Source organism: Scyliorhinus torazame, chromosome 4 (genome assembly GCF_047496885.1).
Source record: "Scyliorhinus torazame isolate Kashiwa2021f chromosome 4, sScyTor2.1, whole genome shotgun sequence".
NCBI classification, from domain to species: Eukaryota; Metazoa; Chordata; class Chondrichthyes; order Carcharhiniformes; family Scyliorhinidae; genus Scyliorhinus; species Scyliorhinus torazame.
The window spans coordinates 100638260-100659413 of record NC_092710.1 but is presented as its reverse complement, the minus strand read 5'-3'; the positions used below and the strand labels follow the sequence as shown (position 1 = coordinate 100659413).

Here is a 21154-nt window from a genome sequence, read left to right as displayed (position 1 = left end):
AGATGTTCCCCCCAGCAGCTCAGCTACAGAAAGAAGGCTGCTTGGGCGGCACGGGCTCTTATACCCCGCCTTGCAGAGCGGAGCTAACCATACAGCTTGACCAACAGGAAACATACAATATCTACCAATGGTGTTCCAGCATTACCAGGTGCCGTAATACCTCTAAACAGACTACCAACGTCCATGTGCTGCCCGACCGCGCGGCAGCCCCCTGGGCAGCGTGGAACCCCTCCGAAGCCGACCCCGAGACATCTCCCATCCCCCACAAGCTTGTGCTGCAAGGCGGCCTGGCAACCCCGGGGGGCCCCGCTGCTACTTTTGCAGGCAGGCCAAGCACCCCCACCAGCGCTGCCCGGCCCACGCTTCCACCTGCAAGGGATGCGGTAAAAAAGGGCCACTTCGTGGTGGTATGCCAGGCCCGTGCGGTCGCCGTGGTCTCCGGTGGCGAATGCGGACCGCCACTACAAACCTCTCCACGGTCCCCGTGCGGCCAGCGGGCGCCGCCATCTTCGTCCTCCAATACCATGTGCGGCCCCCGGGTGCCGCCACCTTGTCCCACAGACGCCACGTTCGATGGATGGGTGCTGCCACTTTGTGCATCCCAAGCCATGTGCAACCCATGGGAGCCGCCATCTTGGATGGACTCCCAGGACCCCAGCTCGGCTGACCGCACCTCCGCCCGAAGAGAACACTCAACTGCTGCGATTAGCCTCGGTGACCCTGGACCAGTCCCGGCCTTGAACACTCTCAACTGCTACAACAACAGTACTAATCAACGGGCACGAGACGTCCTGCTTAATCGACTCTGGGAGCACAGAAAGCTTCATACACCCCGACATGGTAAGGCGCTGTTCTCTCCTCGTCCACCCCATTAATCAAAAAATCTCCCTGGCCTCCGGTTCCCACTCAGTAGAGATAAAGGGGTTTTGTGTAGCAAACCTCACGGTCCAGGGAAGGGAGTTTAAAAATTACCGGCTCTACGTCCTTCCCCACCTCTGCGCGGCCACACTCCTAGGTTTAGACTTCTAGTGTAATCTCCAAAGTCTAACTTTCAAATTCGGCGGCCCTATACCCCCTTTCACTGTCTGCAGCCTTGCGACCCTCAAGGTCGATCCGCCTTCCCTGTTTGCGAACCTCACCCCGGATTGCAAACCTGTCGCCACCAGGAGCAGATGGTACAGTGCCCAAGATCAGATCTTTATTAGGTCAGAGGTCCAAAAGCTACTGAGGGAAGGAGTCATTGAAGCGAGCAACAGTCCCTGGAGAGCTCAAGTCGTGGTGGTAAAGACCGGGGAGAAGCATAGGATGGTCATCGACTCCAGACAGACCATCAACAGGTTTACGCAGCTGGATGCGTACCCTCTCCCCGCATATCCGACCTGGTAAACAGGATCGCGCATTACAAGGTCTTCCCCACGGTGGATCTTAAGTCCGCCTACCACCAGCTCCCCATCCGCACTAGTGACCGCAAATACACTGCCTTCGAGGTAGATGGGCAGCTCTACCATTTCCTCAGGGTTTCCTTTGGTGTCACTAACGGGGTCTCGGTCTTCCAGCGCGAGATGGACCGATTGGTTGACCGGTACGGTTTACGGGCAACATTCCCGTATCTCGATAATGTCACCATCTGCGGCCACGACCAGCAGGACCACGAGACCAACCTCCGAAAATTCCTCCAAATCGCAAAGATCCTTAACCTTACGTATAACAAGGATAAATGCGTGTTTAGGGTTTTTCTCTTACTACGCCCAGTGGGTCCCCAACTATGCAGACAAGGTCCGTCCCCTGATCCGATCACAGCTTTTCCCCTGTCGATAGAGGACCGCCAGGCCTTCAGCCGCATCAAAGCAGACATTGCAAAAGCCACGATGCACGCCATCGACGAGTCCCTCCCCTTCCAGGTTGAGAGCAATGCGTCTGACGTAGCTCTGGCGGCCACCCTCAACCAAGCGGGCAGACCCGTGGCCTTCTTCTCATGTACCCTCCATGCTTCCGAAATCTGCCACTCCTCAGTCGAAAAGGAGGCCCAGGCCATAGTAGAAGCTGTGCGACATTGGCGGCATTACCTGGCCAGCAGGAGATTCACTCTCCCCACTGGCCAACGGTCGGTTGCTTTCATGTTCGATAATGCACAGCGGGGCAAGATAAAAAACGATAAGATCTTGCGGTGGAGGATCGAACTCTCCACCTACAACTACGAGATCTTGTATCATCTCGGGAAGCTAAACAAGCCTCCTGATGCCCTGTCCCGCGGCACATGTGCCACCACACAAGTGGACCGCCTCCGATCCCACCCGGGGACCACTTGCTTTTTCCACTTTATCAAGACCCGCAACCTGCCCTACTCCATCGAGGAGGTCAGGACAGCCACCAGGGTCTGCCAAATCTGCGCGGAGTGCAAACCGCACTTCTACCGACCAGAGAAAGCGCACCTGATAAAGGGTTCCCGTCCCTTTGAACGCCTCAGCATGGATTTCAAAGGCCCCCTCCCCTCCACCGACTGTAAAATGTACTTCCTGAATGTGATTGACAAGTACTCCCGGTTTCCATTCGCCATCCCCTGCCCCGACATGACCGCAACCACCGTCATCAAGGCCCTCCTTAGCATCTTTACACTGTTTGGGTTCCCCGCTTACATACACAGTGATAGGGGGTCCTCCTTTATGAGCGACGAACTGCGTCAATCCCTGCTCAGAAAGGGCATCGCCTTGAGCAGGACGACCAGTTACAACCCCCGGTGTAACGGACAGGTAGAAAGGGAGAACGGAACGGTCTGGAAGACCGTCCTACTGGCCCTACGGTCCAGGAATCTCCCAGTCTCCCGCTGGCAGGAATTCCTCCCGGATGCCCTCCACTCCATCCGGTCACTGCTTTTTACCATGACCAACCAAACACCTCACGAACGTCTCCTTGTCTTCCCCAGGAAGTACTCCTCTGGGACATCGCTCCCAACCTGGCTGGCAGCACCCGGACCCATCCTACTCCGAAAACACGTGCGGGCACACAAGTCGGACCCGTTGGTTGAGAGGGTCCATCTTCTCCACGCTAACCCCCAGTACGCCTACGTGGCGTACCCCGACGGCTGACAAGATACAGTCTCCCTCCGAGACCTGGTGCCCGTCGGATCCCCACGCACACCCCAGCCACCAGTCCCACCCTCCCTCCCACCGGTGCACCTTACAGGAGGATCGGTCCTTCCGCTGGCCCCGTCTAGGCCCCCCACCCACCGACGCACACCGCAGACGCTCCTTCCCAGGTCAACCGTTTTCCCCACCAGCGCCGTCTAGGGGTGTTGAAGCTGCCACAGAGATCGAGGCCACGCTCCCGGAATCACAGACGCCCGAGCCTCACCGGTGTCACCACCAAAGCTTCGACGATCACAGAGGACGACCAGGGCCCTCGATCGACTGATTGCTTCATTTTAAAGTGTATATAGTTAATTGTGAATCTGTAAATAGTTACAAAACGCTGTACGGAGGTATTACGGTACCTCCATAACTATAATTTCTACCACGTTACTATGCTGTAATATCAAGCCACCAACCCACCAGCCTCTTTTTTAACAGGAGGTGAATGTGGTAGTCTGTGTAGAGGTATTACGGTACCTGGTAATGCTGGAACACCATTGATAGATATTGTATGTTTCCTATTGGTCAAGATGTATGGTAGCTCCACCCTGCAAGGCGGGGTACAAGAGCCTGTGCTGCCCCAGCCGCCATCTTTCTGTCATCTGAGCTGCTGGGGGAAACATCTAGCTTATTAAAGCCTTCAGTTGGACTACAACCTTGCTTTAGTGGTCATTGATCATGCATCAGAATTTTAAGCGAGCATTTCACATCTGCCTGCACTTGAGAGAAGAAGAATGTCGGTACAAAATTCTGGAAGAGGGACTGAGATTTCGCATGGTGGTTAGAATGGCTGTCTCAGTGCCAGGGCCCCAGGTTCAATTCAACATTGGGTGACTGTGTGGAGTCTGCACATTCTCCGTGGGTTTCCTCCGGGCGCTCTGGTTTCCTCCCACAGTCCAAAGATATGCAGGTTAGGTGGATTGGCCATGATAAATTGCCCCAAAGGTTAGCAGGGTAGTACACGGATAGGATGGGGTATTGGGCCTGCTGGGGTGCTTTTTTGAGGGTCGGTGTAGACTCGATGGGCAGAATGGCCTCCTTCTGAACTGTAGTGATTCCATGGTGATGATGCTAGAACATGGGGAGTGAGGAGGTATTGGAGGTTTTGACGGATAAAGTGGACAAATCCCCAAGTCAGGATGAGTTGTCATCCAGGCTGCCGTAAGGGGCAAGGGAAGAAAATGTTTATTTCCGCACTGGCCACATGGGAGGTGCCAGAGGATTGGAGGACAGCGAATATTGGTTCCACTTTTCAAGAAGGTGATAGAGATAAACAAGGGAATTACAGACCAGCGAGTCTCACATCAGTGCGATGGAAACTACTGGAGAAAACTCTGAAGGAGAAAATTGATCTCCACTTGGACAGGCAGGTTTTGATCTGGGATAGTCAGCATGGCTTTGACAGATGAAGGTCATGCCTAACAAATTGAAAGTGGTTGTCGAACTGACCAAATGAAAATTCAATGTGAAGTTTATTTTTGCATCTCATTAGAATCCTGGTTCATTTTCAATGTAGACGGAGCGTGAAAACCAGCAAATAGTCACCGATTGTTGATGGGAAGAATTTAACCCTTTCCTGGATCCCCTAATTTTAGAAACACCTTCGTCCTTCTCCCTCACACTTTCCATAATGTCTCTGAAGATGCAGCCGCAAGACTTGGACACGTATTGCAAGTATGTTCCTACCAATACATGACAGGGGTGTTATGTTACTCCCATGTGCTTATATTTTATGCATCTGCTCTCACATCTCATTCCTTTGACTTGGCAATTGCTTCAGACATTGCAGGGATGTTTTCAATGAGTGGTTGCTATCATCCCCAAGAATTTCTCAAGCTCCGTCTTCTGAAAGGTTATACCTTTCATTGCATAATCAAATTTACTATCTACCGTTTTAGAATTTGCACTTTATCTTAAGTAGCAGATATTGCCTCGCTTGTATTTTAATCAATTTTCAGTGAAGCTCAGATTCGTCCTGCGTAACTACAGGCAGGGGCTTTGTTTATAATTCTGTGGAAAATAAAGTAAGTAAGTTCATCACAGTCCCAGATGACCACAGATTGCCTTCCCCTTTTGAGGGGGACAGTTGACTGGTGGTGATTTAACCAGACGGTCGCCACACCCCAGGTGAGGCCTTCATAACCTCAACCAATACAGCAATTGAACCCGCGCTGCTGGCCTTGCTCGCCTGCTGTCCAGTCAACTGAGCTAAACCAAGTAACTGGCTGAAGGCAGGGTGCTGTTTCACAATTACCACACAAAGTCGGCATAGTGCCCAGGACATCCACAATCTCTCAAGCACATTCAATCCCTTCTGACAAGTGGATATTTTTGACTCGCATGTGAAAAATCTCGTATCAAAACTGCCGCTTAAAAAATTCCAAATTAAACTTACTTTTTCTCCTCTTGGACCAGGAACACCCGGATCTCCCTTTAAACCCTGTACAAGATAAGAGATTGAATGCTTTAATATTAAATTAGACATCCTCGCTTTACATTAATAATTACGTGAAAACAACATGATTGTCCTTAGAATCCCGACAGTGCAGAAGGAGGCCATTTGGCCCATCAAGTCTGCACTAATCCTCTGAGCGAGCACTCTACCCTGGCTTCCTTTCCCACCCTATCCCTCTAGCCCCACCTAACCTTTTGGACACAAAGGGACAATTTTAGCATGGCCAAGCCACCTAACCTACACATCTTTGGACTGTGGGAGGAAACCAGAGCACCCGGAGGAAACCCATGCAGACACGGGGACAAAGTGCAAATTCCACACAGAGTCACCCGAGGCTGGAATTGAACCTGGGTCCCTGACGCTGTGAGGCAGCAGTGCTAACCACTGTGCCACCGATCTTTCAAAATGAAGGTAAAGTTCTGCAAATTGTTTTGAGAGTTACTAGAGCAAAACTGAATCTAGCTGCCCTGCAAACAATTCTGTTATTTATTACACTGTATTTCATACTTTAAAACAAAAAGCAACCTGCTGAAATATCCAGGCCTGATGGCATGTCCTCATCAGGGATGAGAATAGGAGTGAAAATGGAAGTAATGGCCATGCTTTAAGAAAAAAACTGTAAATTGTGGAAGCAAGGGAGGACCGTGCACAGGAAGAAATTCCATTGTTCTGAGGTTCTGTGAGGAAAAAAGTAGAAGGAAATAGAGTAATGAGTCTGAATTTCTACGCAGTAAGAAAATTGGTCAGGACTGCATGGGTGGTAGCATATCAACTCCCAATCTTACTGACAATACGTTCTTGACAGAAAGTGAGTGAAAATTTTAAAGAGGCAAGACTAACCTCACACATTAAATGAAAAAGGTTTTGTTTACTTCACGTAATCTATATTTGAATTAACTAACATCAATATTATACTTCAGAATTATGGTTCAGGAAGCCCACTGATGAGTGGGGCCTTCATCTAATACCTAAATGCACATTGACTGTCATGGAAGAATGAACAACATCATGATCACATACAGCTAAAGCGATGATTGCAGATTTGCCTTTACAAATTTGTTCAAGAGGAGAGCAAGCAAAGTCTCCCAGTTGTCTTCATAAGAACATAAGAACTAAGAACAGGAGTAGGCCATCTGGCCCCTCGAGCCTGCTCCGCCATTTAATGAGATCATGGCTGATCTTTGTGGTCTCAGCTCCACTCTCCGGCCCGTACACCATATCCCCGAATCCCTTTATTCTTTAGAAAGGCATCTATCTTTTTCTTAAAAACGTTTAAAGAAGGAGCCTCAACTGCTTCACTGGGCAAGGAATTCCAGAGATTCACAACCCTTTGGGTGAAGAAGTTCCTCCTACACTCCGTCCTAAATCTACCTCCCCTTATTTTGAGGCTATGCCCCCTAGTTCTGCTTTCCCCGACCAGTGGAAACAACCTGCCCGCATCTATCCTATCTATTCCCTTCATAATTTTATATGTCTCAATAAGATCCCCCCGCATCCTTCTAAACTCCAATGAGTACAGTCCCAGTTTACTCAACCTCGCGTCATAATCTAATCCCCTCAACTCTGGGATCAACCTAGTGAATCTCCTCTGCACTCCCTCCAGTGCCAATATGTCCTTTCTCAGGTAAGGAGACCAAAACTGAACACAATACTCCAGATGCGGCCTCACCAACACCCTATACAATTGCAGAATAACCTCACTAGTCTTGAACTCCATCCCACTAGCAATGAAAGACAAAACTCGATTAGCCTTCTTAATCACCTGTTGCACCTGCACACCAACATTTTGCGACTCGTGCACCAGCACACCCAGGTCCCTCTGCACAGCAGCATGTTTTAACATCTTACCGTTTAAATAATAATCCATTCTGCTGTTATTCCTCCCAAAATGGATAGCCTCACACTTGGCAACATTGAATTCCATTTGCCAGACCCTAGCCCATTCACCTAACCTATCCAAATCCTTCCTCAGACTTCCGGTATCCTCTGCCCTTTTTGCTTTACCACTCATCTTAGTGTCGTCTGCAAACTTTGACACATTGCACTTGGTCCCCAACTCCAAATCGTCTATGTAAATTGTGAACAACTGCGGGCCCAACACTGATCCTTGATGGACCCCACTAGTTACAGGTTGCCAACCAGAGAAAAACCCATTTACCCCCACTCTCTGCTTTCTGTTAGTTAACCAATCCTCCACCCATGCTACCACTTTACCCTCAATGCCATGCATCTTTAGTTTGTGCAGCAACCTTTTGTGTGGCACCTTGTCAAAAGCTTTCTGGAAATCCAGATATACCACATCCATTGGCTCCCCATTATCTACTGCACTGGTAACGTCCTCAAAAAATTCTACCAAATTAGTCAGACACGACCTACGCTTTGTGAATCCATGCTGCGTCTTCCCAATGGGACAATTTCCCTCCAGGTGCCCCGCTATTTCCTCCTTAATGATAGATTCCAGCATTTTCCCTACAACCGAAGTTAAGCTTACCGGCCTAGAATTACCCGCTTTCTGCCTACCTCCTTTTTTAAACAGTGGTGTCACGTTTGCTACTTTCCAATCCTCTGGGACCACCACAGAGTCTAGTGAATTTTGATAAATTATCACTAGTGCGTTTACAATTTCCCTAGCCATCTCTTTTAACACTCTGGGATGCATCCCATCAGGGCCAGGAGACTTGTCTACCTTTAGCCGCATTAGCTTGCCCAATACTGCCTCCTTAGTGATTACAATCATCTCAAGGTCCTCACCTATCATATCCTTATTTCCATCAGTCACTGGCATGTTATTTGTGTCCTCCACTGTGAAGACTGACCCAAAAAACCTGTTCAGCTCCTCAGCCATTTCCCCGTCTCCTATTATTAAATCTCCCTTCTCATCTTCCAAAGGACCAATATTTACCTTAGCCACTCTTTTTTGTCTTATATATTTGTAGAAGCTTTTACTATCTGCTTTTATATTCTGAGCAAGTTTACTTTCATAGTCTACCTTACTCTTTATGGCTTTTTTAGTAGCTTTCTGTTGTCCCCTAAAGACTTCCCAGTCCTCTAGTCTCCCACTAATTTTTGCCACTTTGTATGTTTTTTCCTTCAATTTGATACTTTCCCTCACCTCCTTAGATATCCACGGTCGATTTTTCCCCTTTCTACCGTCTTTCTTTTTTGTCGGTATGAACCTTTTCTGAACACTGTGAAAGATCGCTCGGAAGGTTCTCCACTGTTCCTCAACTGCTTCACCATGAAGTCTTTGCTCCCAGTCTACCTTAGCTAGTTCTTCTCTCATCCCATTGTAATCGCCTTTCTTTAAGCACAAAACACTAGTGTTTGATTTTACCTTGTCATCCTCCAACTGTATTTTAAATTCCACCATATTGTGGTCGCTCCTTCCAAGAGGATTCCGAACTATGAGATCATTCATCAATCCTGCCTCATTACACAGGACCAGATCTAGGACCGCTTGTTCCCTGGTAGGTTCCATTACATACTGTTCCAGGAAATTATCCCGGGCGCATTCTATAAACTCCTCCTCAAGGCTGCCTTTACCAACCTGGTTACACCAATCGATATGCAGATTAAAATCTCTCATGATAACCGCTGTACCATTTCTACATGCATCCGTTATTTCTTTGCTTATTGCCTGCCCTACCATCCTGTTACTATTTGGTGGCCTGTAGACTACTCCTATCAGTGACCTTACTATTCCTGATTTCCACCCAAATTGATTCAACCTTGTCCTCCATAGCACCAATATCATCCCTTACTATTGCCCGGATGCCATCCTTAAACAACAAAGCTACACCACCGCCCTTACTGTCCATTCTATCCTTTCGTATAGTCTGATACCCTTGGATATTTAACTCCCAGTCGTGACCATCTTTTAACCATGTTTCAGTAATGGCCACTAAATCATAGTCATTCATGATGATTTGCGCCATCAACTCATTTACTTTATTTCGTATACTACGAGCATTCAGGTAAAGTACACTTGTGCTGTTTTTTATGTCTTTGTTATGAATCCTAACACCTTGATCAGTAACTTTTCGCAATTTATTTTTCCTGCTTCATCTTCTCCTTGCAAAGATGACTTTAAAGATCAGACCCTTTTACTTCTACCTAGGTTTGATGGGAGAATTGTTCTGTATCTTAGCAACTAGAACCTGGAAGGCCACCTAAGCTGGAGTCAGGGAGACCATTATACCAATACCATCACTACCTCATGGAGAATTAGGGAGTGGCAATAAATGCGGGCTTGGCCAGCAATGCCGACAGTCCATGGTTGAGTTAAAAAAATTGCATGTCTCCTCAGCAAGATCAGATAAAAATCAAAGAGATAAATATTATGGGTGTCGGTGGCTAGGCCAGCATTTATTCCCCATCTAATTGCCCTTGAGAAGGTGGTGTTGAGCTGCCTTCTTGAACCACCGCAGTCCATGTGGTGTAGGGACATGCACAGCACTGTTAGGAAGGGAGTTCCCAGATTTTGACCCAGCGACAGTGAAGGAACAGCAATACATTGGTGTGTGTGGCTTGGAGGGAACTTGCAGGTGTGGGGTTCCCATGCACCTGCTGCCATTGCCCTTCTAGGTGTCCGAGGTCGTCGGTTGGAAAGCATTGTTAAAGAAGCCTTGGGGAGTTGATGCAGTGCATTTTTTAGATGATACAAACTGCTGCCATTGGTGCTGGACAGAATGCAAATCAAGCAGGCTGCTTTGTCCTGGATGGTGTTGTTAGAGCTGCACTCATCCAGGCAAATAGAGAGTATTCCAACACACTCCTGACTTGTGCCTTGTAGATAATGGACAGGCTTTGGGGAGTCAGAAGGTGAGTTACTCGCTGCAGGATTCCCAGCCTCTGACCTGCTCTTGTGGCCACAGTATTTATACGGCTAGTCCAGTCAGAGATGGTAATTGCGTGGAACTTCTGGGAGGTGAATGTTCCTTGGCACTATCAGCCCAAGTTCACTTTAGAAATCTTTAATAATTGTAGATAATTTCTCTCATCATTAACCTACATTTTTTCTATCAGTCATGAGATGAACTGACTATACTGTAGTCGGTTCCCTTGATAGACAGTAGTTGTTTAACAGGGATACATACCACACAAAATCTAACACAAGGACAAGATTTTTTCAGTGATAAAATATACTCTAGGGACTGGTGCAGTAAATTGTACTGCCACAATTAGATACAACATGCATTTGCAAGTGAGTGGAGGGCTATAAAATATGTCCACTAAAATGACTAAATGAGTTTAAATTCTGAAGCAATAAACAAGCGAATAATGGATCATTAGTCAGATTTTATGACCATCAGTGAAAGCCCAATAATAATTCCTTTCATTTTCTCTAACAATCAATATTGAGGATGCAAGATTACTGCGAAGCTCATAATCTGAGGATTACGGTCTGATCACTTTTCATCTGCTTTGTAGATGCTGGGTAATTATTGTACCCCAAATGCTTTTAAGACACTTCTGAAAGATATGTAAATTTCAAAACATCATTTCTCAGTTAATGTTTTTTTTCATTGGGATGTGGGCAATGGAGCTAAGGCCACAGGTACGTCTACCTAAACATGTCCTGGGCAGGCGGCACTGGGCTTTCTCCTTGAAGCTTTAAAAAAAATATTTATTCGCGAGATGTGGGCGTCTCTGGTAAGAATTTATTGGCCATTCGCAATTGCCCTCGAATTGTGTGGCTTGTTGGGCCTTTTCAGAGGGCAATAAGAGTCAACCACATTGCTGTGGGTCTGGAGACATAGGTAGGCCAGGCCAGGTAAGGATTTCCTTCCCTGAAGGGCATTAGTGAATGCCAATAGGTTTTTATGACAATCAACAATCATTAGGCATTTCATTCCAGTTTAGAACCCATGCCCACAGAGCATTACCCTTGGGTCTCAAGATTACTGGTCTAGTAAGAATGCTACTATACCACCACCTCCCTAAGAACTGCTGCAGTCATTGCTCCCACAATGTTGTTGGATTCAATTTTTGATTGTATCCTCAGGGGTAACTCACGGCCTGGATGTGTCAGGGCTAATCATTCTAGATCACTCTTTCTAACTAATGGAAAATCAAGGGAGGTGGTCGGATGGAGATTAATGGAATGGAACTTAGTCGAGGTGAACATGGGTGGGCTTTCTCCCCCCTCCCCCCACCAATATCCCTTGATGATTTCATGATGCCCCAAAGTACTTTACAGCCAATTAAGTACACTTTTAAAATGTATCACTAATGTTAAAAATGGGGCAGTTTGTATCCAGTAATGCTTTATTAACTGCTCAAAGATTAAAAGCCAGATAATATATTTTAGTGATAAGGAACTAGTGTTACATAGTGACATGAACTTCCCTGGCCTATAGCACGAGGGGCTCTTTTACAAGCTCACCTACTTCTGAAAGATGGCTCTGCACCCCTTAATTCTGTAGCACACTCTCCGCACTGCCAAGTAAAGTGTCAGTGTAGATCAGGGCGAGAGTTCAGCATGCAATCCTCCGACTCAGACAAGAGTGCTACGCACTAAACAAACAGGAGAAAAAAAAACTTACATCTCTCGCAGGTAAGCCTTGTGATCCAGTTTTTCCAAGGTCTCCTTTTTCACCCTGATTGACAGAAAATGAGAAGTGTAACTATTCATTGTATGCAGAAGCTGCAAACACAGTTCTTCACACCCTACCCCACCATTCCATCTGCCCCCACTTCTGTCATTATGCAGGGAAAGAAGGTCATTGATGAAGTAGCTGAAGATGGTTGAGTCTAGGATGCTACCCTGAGGAACTCCTGCAGTGATATCCTGGAGCCGAGATGATTGACCTCCAACCACCACAACCATCTTCCTTTGTGCCATAACTCCAACCAGCGGAGAGTTTTCCCCTTTCCCCCTGATGTATATTAACTCCAGTTTAGCTAGGGATCCTTGATGCTATACTTGGTCAAATGCTGCCTTGATGCCAAGGGCAGTCACTCTCACCTCTCCTCTGGAGTTCAGCTGACAATGTTTGAACCAAATCTGTAATAAGGTCAAGAGTTGAATGAACCGGCAGGACCATGTTCCTGAGCAGGTTACTGCTAAGCAAGTGCTGCGTGATCGCACTGTTGATGACCACTTCCATCAGTTTACTGATGATTGAGAGGATGTTGATGGGGCAGTAATTGGCCAGATTGGATTGGTCCTGCTTTTTGTGCACAGGACACAATTGGCCAATTTTCCACATTGGTGTTTAGCACAGGGCTAAATCACTGGCTTTGAAAGCAGACCAAGGCAGGCCAGCAGCACGGTTCGATTCCCGTAACAGCCTCCCCGAACAGGCGCTGGAATGTGGCGACTAGGGGCTTTTCACAGTAACTTCATTTGAAGCCTACTTGTGACAATAAGCGATTTTCATTTTCATTTTCATGCCAATGCTGCCCCTGTACTGGAACAACTTGGCGAGGCGTGCAGCAAGTTCTGGAGCACATGTCTTCAGTATTATTGCCAGAATGTTGTCAGGGCCCAGAGCCTTCAGCTCGATGACTAAAACCCATTACGAAGTCCCTAGAAGATGGTCCAAAGGTTGGGTAGTAAGAGGTTGCTGTGGGGAGAACCTCCATTTTCTGGAAGCTGCTACGCGGAGGACCCACTTGGATGAAGCTCCACCCACCCTGTGGTGCTCTCGGCTCCAGTAGCTGGAGGCCCCCCATTTTCTCTTTGATGTCCACGAGCTGACCAAGGTCTACTTGACATGAATCCCATATTTTGCACACCATGCTGACCCAGACATGTTCTGAACTGGCGTGGTTTCCCACTGGTGCTGATGCGAATCAGTCATGGAGGGAAGATTCTGTGTTTGCCTGCATCTACAACCCATTAGCGCAATGCAGATTGGTTTCACTGCTGCCTCTAGCGGGAATCACAACCCGCCATGACAGTTAGTAGCGAATGATCCCACTGTAATTTCCATGTTGGCGTGAGACCGAGTTTTGGACCTCCCGCCGAATTCTACCCTCCCCCCCCCTCCCCCCCCCAGCCCACCATTCAATCTACCCACGGGGTCTGGGGTGAAATCCACCCAATGGATTTGCACTTCTGACTACGAACAATTTGAGTAGCGCCGCCTTCCTTACCGGCAGCTGGCGGTGCCATTTCACTCAAACACATGGCATTTGCACGTGCGTGAGCAGTGTACCGCTTAGCGGTTGCACAGGAGTTAGGTGCTACCGTACAAATATCATTACTGAGGAAAAAAGATGTCTGCTTTCAAAGTCTTCACAGTATTTTAACGAAACAAAGGATAATTAAAGAGGCGGAGTAAATGGACAGGGAGCTAATGAAGTATGATTAAATAATCCAGCCTTTCAAGTAGGAGATACATATCAGTTACTGAAACATGAGATCAAATTTATAGTTTCTCTTTGAAATCCAAATGCAGAATAATGAGTTCAAAAATCAACCTAGTTTGAAGAGATTTTTAGAGTATTTTACTTCACATTCACACGCTTCACTATTAACTGAACTGGCAATACTTGCTGAACCAATGGACATTACCCAAGAATGAAGTCTGATTGCTCTCTCAGTGTAACCCTACAGTTACTGGCGCAAAGGTTTTCAACAGAGAAGGATTTAAATGCAGTCAGGTATTAGGCTCTAATATATTAAAATCAGACACTTATTGTTAATAAAAGCAAAATGCTGCAGAAATCTACTTAAAAAGTGAAAGTGCGAGAAACACTCGACAGGTCTGACAATATCTGTGAAGAGAGAAACAGAGTTAATGGGCGCGATTCAGTGGCCTCAATGTGTCTGACTTGGTGTCAGGACAAGGCCGTTGAACCTCGCGAGAGGCCTCCATTGGGAATCGCGAAGCTCAAAACGTCTCGTAAGATTCAAAGGAATCTCGTGAACTGTTGCTCGAACTGGGTGAGATCCATCCATGCATATTTAAATTAGGCTCATTTAAATAGGTACCCACCCAATTCACCTGGGGTCTGGGATTCACTTGGCTCCCTGGCAAGGCCTCAACCGGGTGCCATTTGGCACTGGTTCACAAAGCAGTGAACATTTTGTGATGGGACCTTGAGTTGGGGACAGGGCAGGTTGGCATTGCCACGCTTGCAGGGGCACTGCCAGGGTGCCTGTGCCACAGCACTCAGGTGGCAGTTTGACCATGCCAGGGATCGGGCCTGGGGGTGTCTTGCCCATAAGGTGGGATGGGGGAGGCTCGAGGACCCCAGAAGAGGTAAGTTGGCTGAAGTGGGAGCGTCCTGAGGCCACGGCGGGGACATTCGGGAGGGGGGGGGGGGGGGGGGGGGGGGGTGGAGGAGGATTGAAAGATTGGGATTCCTTTAAAAATGGTGCCGCGATCTATGAGTAGTCTTCTTGCACTGGTGAACTGAGCTCGTCAGTGCAGGAAATCACTTAAAGAGTGGCCTCGTTGGGGAGCTCGTCGCTGAGGCAAAAAAAAAAAAGCCATAGTGCCTTTGAATAGCGGGGTCGTTCTCGGTGCTGCAGGTGCCAAGATACACTCTGTCAATCTTGCCGTTTAGAGAACTTTAACACGAGTATGGTGAATCGTTTCCCATGTTTTAAATCGAATATGACTCATTCTCAAAACAGAAGGCCCGTTCTGAAGCGAAGTCAAAACGTGAACTTGTTTCTTGCTCTCCAGGTGCTGCCAGACCTGCTGAGAATTTCCGCCACTTTTGTTTTTATTTTAGGCAGCACGTTTCAAAGTTGAGTCATGCCGGGGAACAAAGTTTGTCCTTGGGTAGTAAGAAAGAGTGACTAAATTACACTCTTCGGAGCTTGTGGTAGAGTCCCGACCTCTTGTCCAGATTCTCTGGAGTCAAGTCCCATGCCAGGACTTGGGGTGGTTTTCTCCGTCTCTTAGCTGCATGTTTCTTGGCAGCGCACTGTTCGCTGGCAGCACGACTCTGCTCCCATTGCTGTCAATGGGAATTCCCAGATGCCACTGCATTCCACCGGGAAACCCACGGGCGGGGGTGCGCTGCCGCAGGTCCAGAGAATCCCGCCGCCAGCGCACGCTGGACAATTCCAGCCTTGGTGTCTGGGGAGGGAGTGTTCGTGATGCAGCTCATTGGGTTTATAACCAGACTCAGGAATCCTTCCACCTTTTCCCAAAAGAGGAACCATGTTTGCGGATTCGAGCACATCAGAAGTTGCACATGAAAAATGATCAATTAAGAAGGGACATCTCTTATTATAATATATGGCATTCTCCCAGCCAATTGGATCCCAATTATTTAGGGGAGCCTGAGCAGAGATTGGACCGGGGTTATGGAGATCCTCCCCATCTTAAAGGCATGGTTTTATTTGCATTTCACAGTTCCACCTCCTGCCCGGCAGCCAAGAAAACACAACCAGAAATACTTTGGCACTGATACATTGAACATTCTACCCTTCCCTGCATCCTTGTGAAGAAATTCCGAACCATCCTCCTGGATGCTATACTTTGAAGCCTGATCAACCATTGCTTGCACAGATCCAGACCTAATTGCTCTTATTAACCATGTTCCCGGCTGGAAGAGAAGACTAGTCAAACAATCAGTTGCATGCTGGGGATCAAAGATCTTTCAGCTGAATTCTTTTGGAGACGACGTTCTCCCACCGGAGCTGATATGCACCAGTTTTATGATCTCCTTGCTGTCATAAAGCAGCATGCAATGCAGTATTCCACACCATGCATAAAAAGAAGGGAGTCCCAGGAAATCCCACTATTGGGTCGCCATCGTGAGCAGAGGGCCGAATAGTGAGGTCCCAGGGCTGGCAGCCCTCCCCGCAACACAAATTGAACCCAGCCCCCTCTCCATCGCAATTCAGATCCAACCCCCCTACTGCACGACAGCCTCCCTCACCCTTGGATTGTCAGGGTGCCCCCTTCCAGTGACGCCTGAAATAGGAGGGATATCCCCTCCCTTCCTTTCCCCCCACCCACCGCACCCACAGAGCTGCGTGAGTGTGGAGAGCGCCTGGAACGCGTTGCCAGGGGAGGTTGTGGAAGCAGGTACATTAGCGGCGTTCAAAAGGCATCCTGACAAACACATGGATAGGATGGGTATAGAGGGATAAGGAACAAGGAAGTGCTGAGGGTTTTGGCCAAGGGTGGTATCATGACCGGTACAGGCTTGGAGGAACGAAGGGCCTGTTCCTGTGCTGTATTGTTCTTGGTAGTTACATATTTGAGTAATTGAAATGCACTTACATCTCTTTGATGTGATCAATGTTTACAGACATTGGGGTTTCACCACTTAGACCACTTAGACCAAGAAGCATGAAGGGATATGAATGGATCAAAGTTGCAGATGGTTTTTACAAGCTGTCAATCACAGACCACTACTCGAAAGCTATGAATGGCATGCGGATAGTGGATCTGTGGGAACCAGACAAAGGCTGCTTTCCTTTGAGGAATGGATACATGGAGGGGGTTCCTTTGGGTCTATGTGGAACCTCCTATTACAGGTGACCCCGCCGGGATCTCCCTATCACAGTAGGTCCCTGTGGGGGGAGGGGTCTCGGTCTCGGGATTCAGATAGTCTGTACCATTGTGGCCCTGATGTAATGGACCTTGCAGTAGGCCAAGGGGGCATCCGTTGCCCCATTGGTCCACCGCAACAGAGCCATGATTGTAGAGACCACAAGTGAACCCTGTCCAGATTACTCCTGGCTACGGGGACTGGAGAATCACGGGAGGGCGAGTATAGTACGCTGGGCCCGCAAAATAAATGCAAATGGGTCACTGCATACTCCCGTTGGTGTGTGGCATGGACCTCCTTGACGCTGCCAGCGGGGGTCAGACTCAACCCTGCTTTTGCCCCGTCGCCCTATTCTCCGTCCCATCGGGGGACGCATTCTGGGTGTCCCCGAACGGAGGATCCAGCCTTTCAAGTAGGAAATACATATCAGTTACTGAAACATGATACCAAATTTATAGTTTCGCTTTGAAACAAAAGTCTAATTTTAATTATATTTTATGGCATATCCTTTTGTGAATTTGTACGGATTCATTTAGGTTTAAAAACTCAATATTTAAATGCAACTTTCCCCAAGTCCTATGGGTGGGTGAAATCTTCCCATAATTTGTTTCAGTGAGAAAGCCAGCGTGTAGCTCTCTAGCTGCACAGCTGAGATTTCAGGCCAGATTTTCTGGCACTCTTGGCACAGAGAATCTGAGGACGTAGTTTGCACCTTCACTCTGGCGGGGCAGGGCCTGATCGAGCCAGCAATGCCGGCTCCACAGATATTGGGCGCCATCTGTAAAGTGTGCCCTGGTCAGAATCTGAAATTAACCCCCCCCCCCCCCCGCCCCAAGAATGTACAAGAGAACCTCAAGCATTGGAGCAATCTCCCCCAACCATTGGGGCGACCGTCCCAAACACATGATGGGAACCATCAATGGGGTCCACCCCTGGCACTGTCACCCTGCCACTGCCAGGTTTGCACTGCCATGGGGGAAGTGCCAGGACTCCATTCACCCTGGGGACAACGCTCATCTTTGCGCCCCCGGATGGCTCCCCTCAACTGCTTCAGGTTTTTCTGAATCTGTTGTGAATACTCAGTGAGGAGGCAAGGTTATGAGGGGAAGCCCTAGAATGATATTGAAGTTTATTAAAAATTAAAATGAGGTTCCCACCTTTCTGGGTAGAACCTACCTAATGGGCGAGGGGCAAAATCCAGATACGAGATCTCGCTGGCAAGAATCTAATTGTCCAACTCGAGATTTTTGGGTCCAAATCACCATTTAAGTTGATGCTCACAATTGCCCCCTTCCTCTGGAGAAATGGGCCAAAATTGTCCTGCAGGTTCCCCAGCAGTCTGGTGTGGCTCCAATGGGAAATCTCATTGACAACCGAATCCCGCCGTTAGCGAATGGCGTGCCGCTGAGAACGGTGGGACTGGAGAATCGAGCCCACAAATATCAACTAAACATGTAAGAATCTAGATTTTCTGGGCCTCGAGATGGAGGTTACTATGATCTCCTTTACGAGGCATTTAATATTCACTTACAAAAAATGTAAATGAACTGGAAGGGTTTCTCTCTCAAATACTTCCTTCAGTTCAATTAAATTATCCAACACTGTGCGAACAAACCAAACGGAAATGCTCCACCCACGCAAAATATTGTAGTTTCTCAGTTCTGGCAAGTTGGATGAAGAAGCGGGTTATAGTTCTGACACCCAGCAGACATTAAAATGAACCGTTCGCTTCACAGAGCACAAACCCAATTGCTTCTCCCTCAGTTTACTTTGAGTAAATCTACACGGAACTTGTTCAAATGGAAAAGTCCCTCATTTTCCAAGATGTGCCCAGGCATCCATTCCGCTTGAGCCTGCCTGATTTATGTGGAGCTATTGTTGATACAAAATTATCGTGACACTAATATTTCTGTCCATAAATGCCTTAATGACAGAGCAAGAAACAATCCGTGTAAAACCTACACTGCTGGTCTGTAAAGTCAGTCTGATCTCTCAGCCTACCCCTGGCCACAGAGATTGGGGTGTGTTGTATCCACATGTAAATGAAAATGGAAATCGCTTATTGTCACAAGTAGGCTTCAAATCAAGTTACTGTGAAAAGCCCCGAGTCGCCACATTCCGGTGCCTGTTCGGGGAGGCTGGTATGGGAATTGAACCGTGCTGCTGGCCTGCCTTGGTATTCTTTAAAAGCCAGCGATTTAACCCAGTGTGTTAAACCAACCCTGTAATGCACAAGTCAAGATGAGTGAAGCTCCAATAACACTCAAGAAGCCCGACACCATTCACGATAAGGCAGCCCGCTTGCTTCCCATTCAATTCACAAATATTCACTCCCTCCACCACAGTGGTAGCCACATTTATCATATAAAGATCCACTACAGGAACTCACCAAGATTCCTTAGGCAGCACCTTCCAAACCCACAATGGCTACCATCTAGAAGGACAAGGGCAGCAGACACATGGGAGCACCACCACCTGCAAGTTCCTGGAACTCCCTCCCTAACAACACTTTGGGTGTACCTGCAACACATGGACTGCAGCGGTTCAAGAAGACAGCTCACCACCACCTTCTCAAGGCCAGTTAGTGATGGGAAATAAATGCTGGCCTAGACAGCGATGCCCAAATCGCATGAATGAATGAACGGTCAGAAAACAGGTATGTTTGCTAATGAGGTGTTTCTTTGCGCCAGTGAAGATATGGGAGTCCTGGCAATTCCTATGCCAATCCAAAAAAGAACCTTAAGCTCACTTATAATTCAGGAAAAATGTGTGTTTTCTGACTAAATAACTTTGTGACAAATCAAGCAGATTTACCTTCATAACGATAGAGAAAATTAGAACCCATAATAACCACCTACTTTCTGTTCAATTGGAAGTTTCTCTTACATTGGGCAGTTCCATGATTCTCTGCTTTTAACAGGGAGACGAGGTCAGGGGAGAGTGGGCCAGAGGCTTGCCACCCTTTCTCCAATCCAAAGACCCTTTTGTCAGTTAGACCTGACTGGGAGCATATGACTGTGCAATTGGTCCTTATTCAAAGACATTTTGCATCAAATAAGAGATGGCAGACATTTCCTACATGTTGTTAGTGAGGTCTGCCAGTATGAGATTATAAGATACAGGAGCAGAATTAGGGCAAACGGCCCATCGAGTCTGCTCCACCATTCAATCATGGCTGATATTTTTCTCATCCCCATTCTCTTGCCTTCTCCCCATAACCCCTGATCCACTTATTAATCAAGAACCTATCTATCTATGTCATAAAGACACTCTACTTGGCCTCCACAGCTTTCTGTGGCAATGGGTTCAACACATTCACCATCCTCTGGTTGAAGAAATTCCTCCTCATCTGTTTTAAAGGATCGTCCCTTTAGTTTGAGGCTGTGGCATCAGGTTCTATTTTTTTCTACAAGTGGAAACATCCTCTCCACATCCACTCTATCCAGGCCTCGCAGAATCCTGTAAGTTTCAAGAAGATCCCCCCCCCCTCATCCTTCTAAACTCCAACGAGTACAGGCCCAGAGTCCTCAGCCATTCCCCATATGTCAAGCTCTTCATTCCAGGGATCATTCTTGTGAAACTCCTCTGGACTGAAGTCACAAAGGCTGAGAGCTCTCGTGTACAAGTTGTCTATCTGTTCCTTTTCATCTTTTCTGAGGTTCATTCCCAATCAAGAGACTGAACTGATAAACCCAAAGTCAAAATTGGCTTCAGTGAGAGCTATCAGGTCATTTAAATTTTGGGGAACTCCATGCACACTTTCAGCCAGAATTGGAGTGGTCCTAACCTTGTAACCAGTTGCACAAACCCTCCCTGCTGTCCTCTCCTTAACCTACAAGGACTGGGGTCACTGCAATATTTCAACTCCTGCCTTGCTGCAGGTCAAGCAACGCCTTACAGACTGGGGGCGCTCCTCTTCTGCGAGGCTCCCGACTATATACGTTAGCACCCTTTGCTCATTCCTGTAGCCGGTAGAGGTCACGTTTCAACTTCCGGATAAAAAATAAAATTTACATGGATAGTGCTGTCCAGAAGAGAGAAAGGCATTTGAGAACGTGATTTCATGGCTGAAATTCCTTGCTGACTGAAACACAAATGCAGCTCC

The 21154-nt window shown here is 47.6% G+C and overlaps 1 protein-coding gene across 1 annotated transcript in view; it reads right to left on the bottom strand.

The window, feature by feature from the left end:
* LOC140411419 (uncharacterized) overlaps positions 1–21154 on the bottom strand; it is a 373458-nt gene that overhangs the window by 186449 nt on the left and 165855 nt on the right. Inside the window, exons 10-11 of the mRNA XM_072500526.1 lie at positions 12129–12182; positions 5524–5568 (exon numbers count right to left, since the gene is read on the bottom strand). Of these exons, the coding sequence (XP_072356627.1) occupies positions 5524–5568; positions 12129–12182 (99 nt within the window). The remainder of the gene's footprint in view (positions 1–5523; positions 5569–12128; positions 12183–21154) is intronic.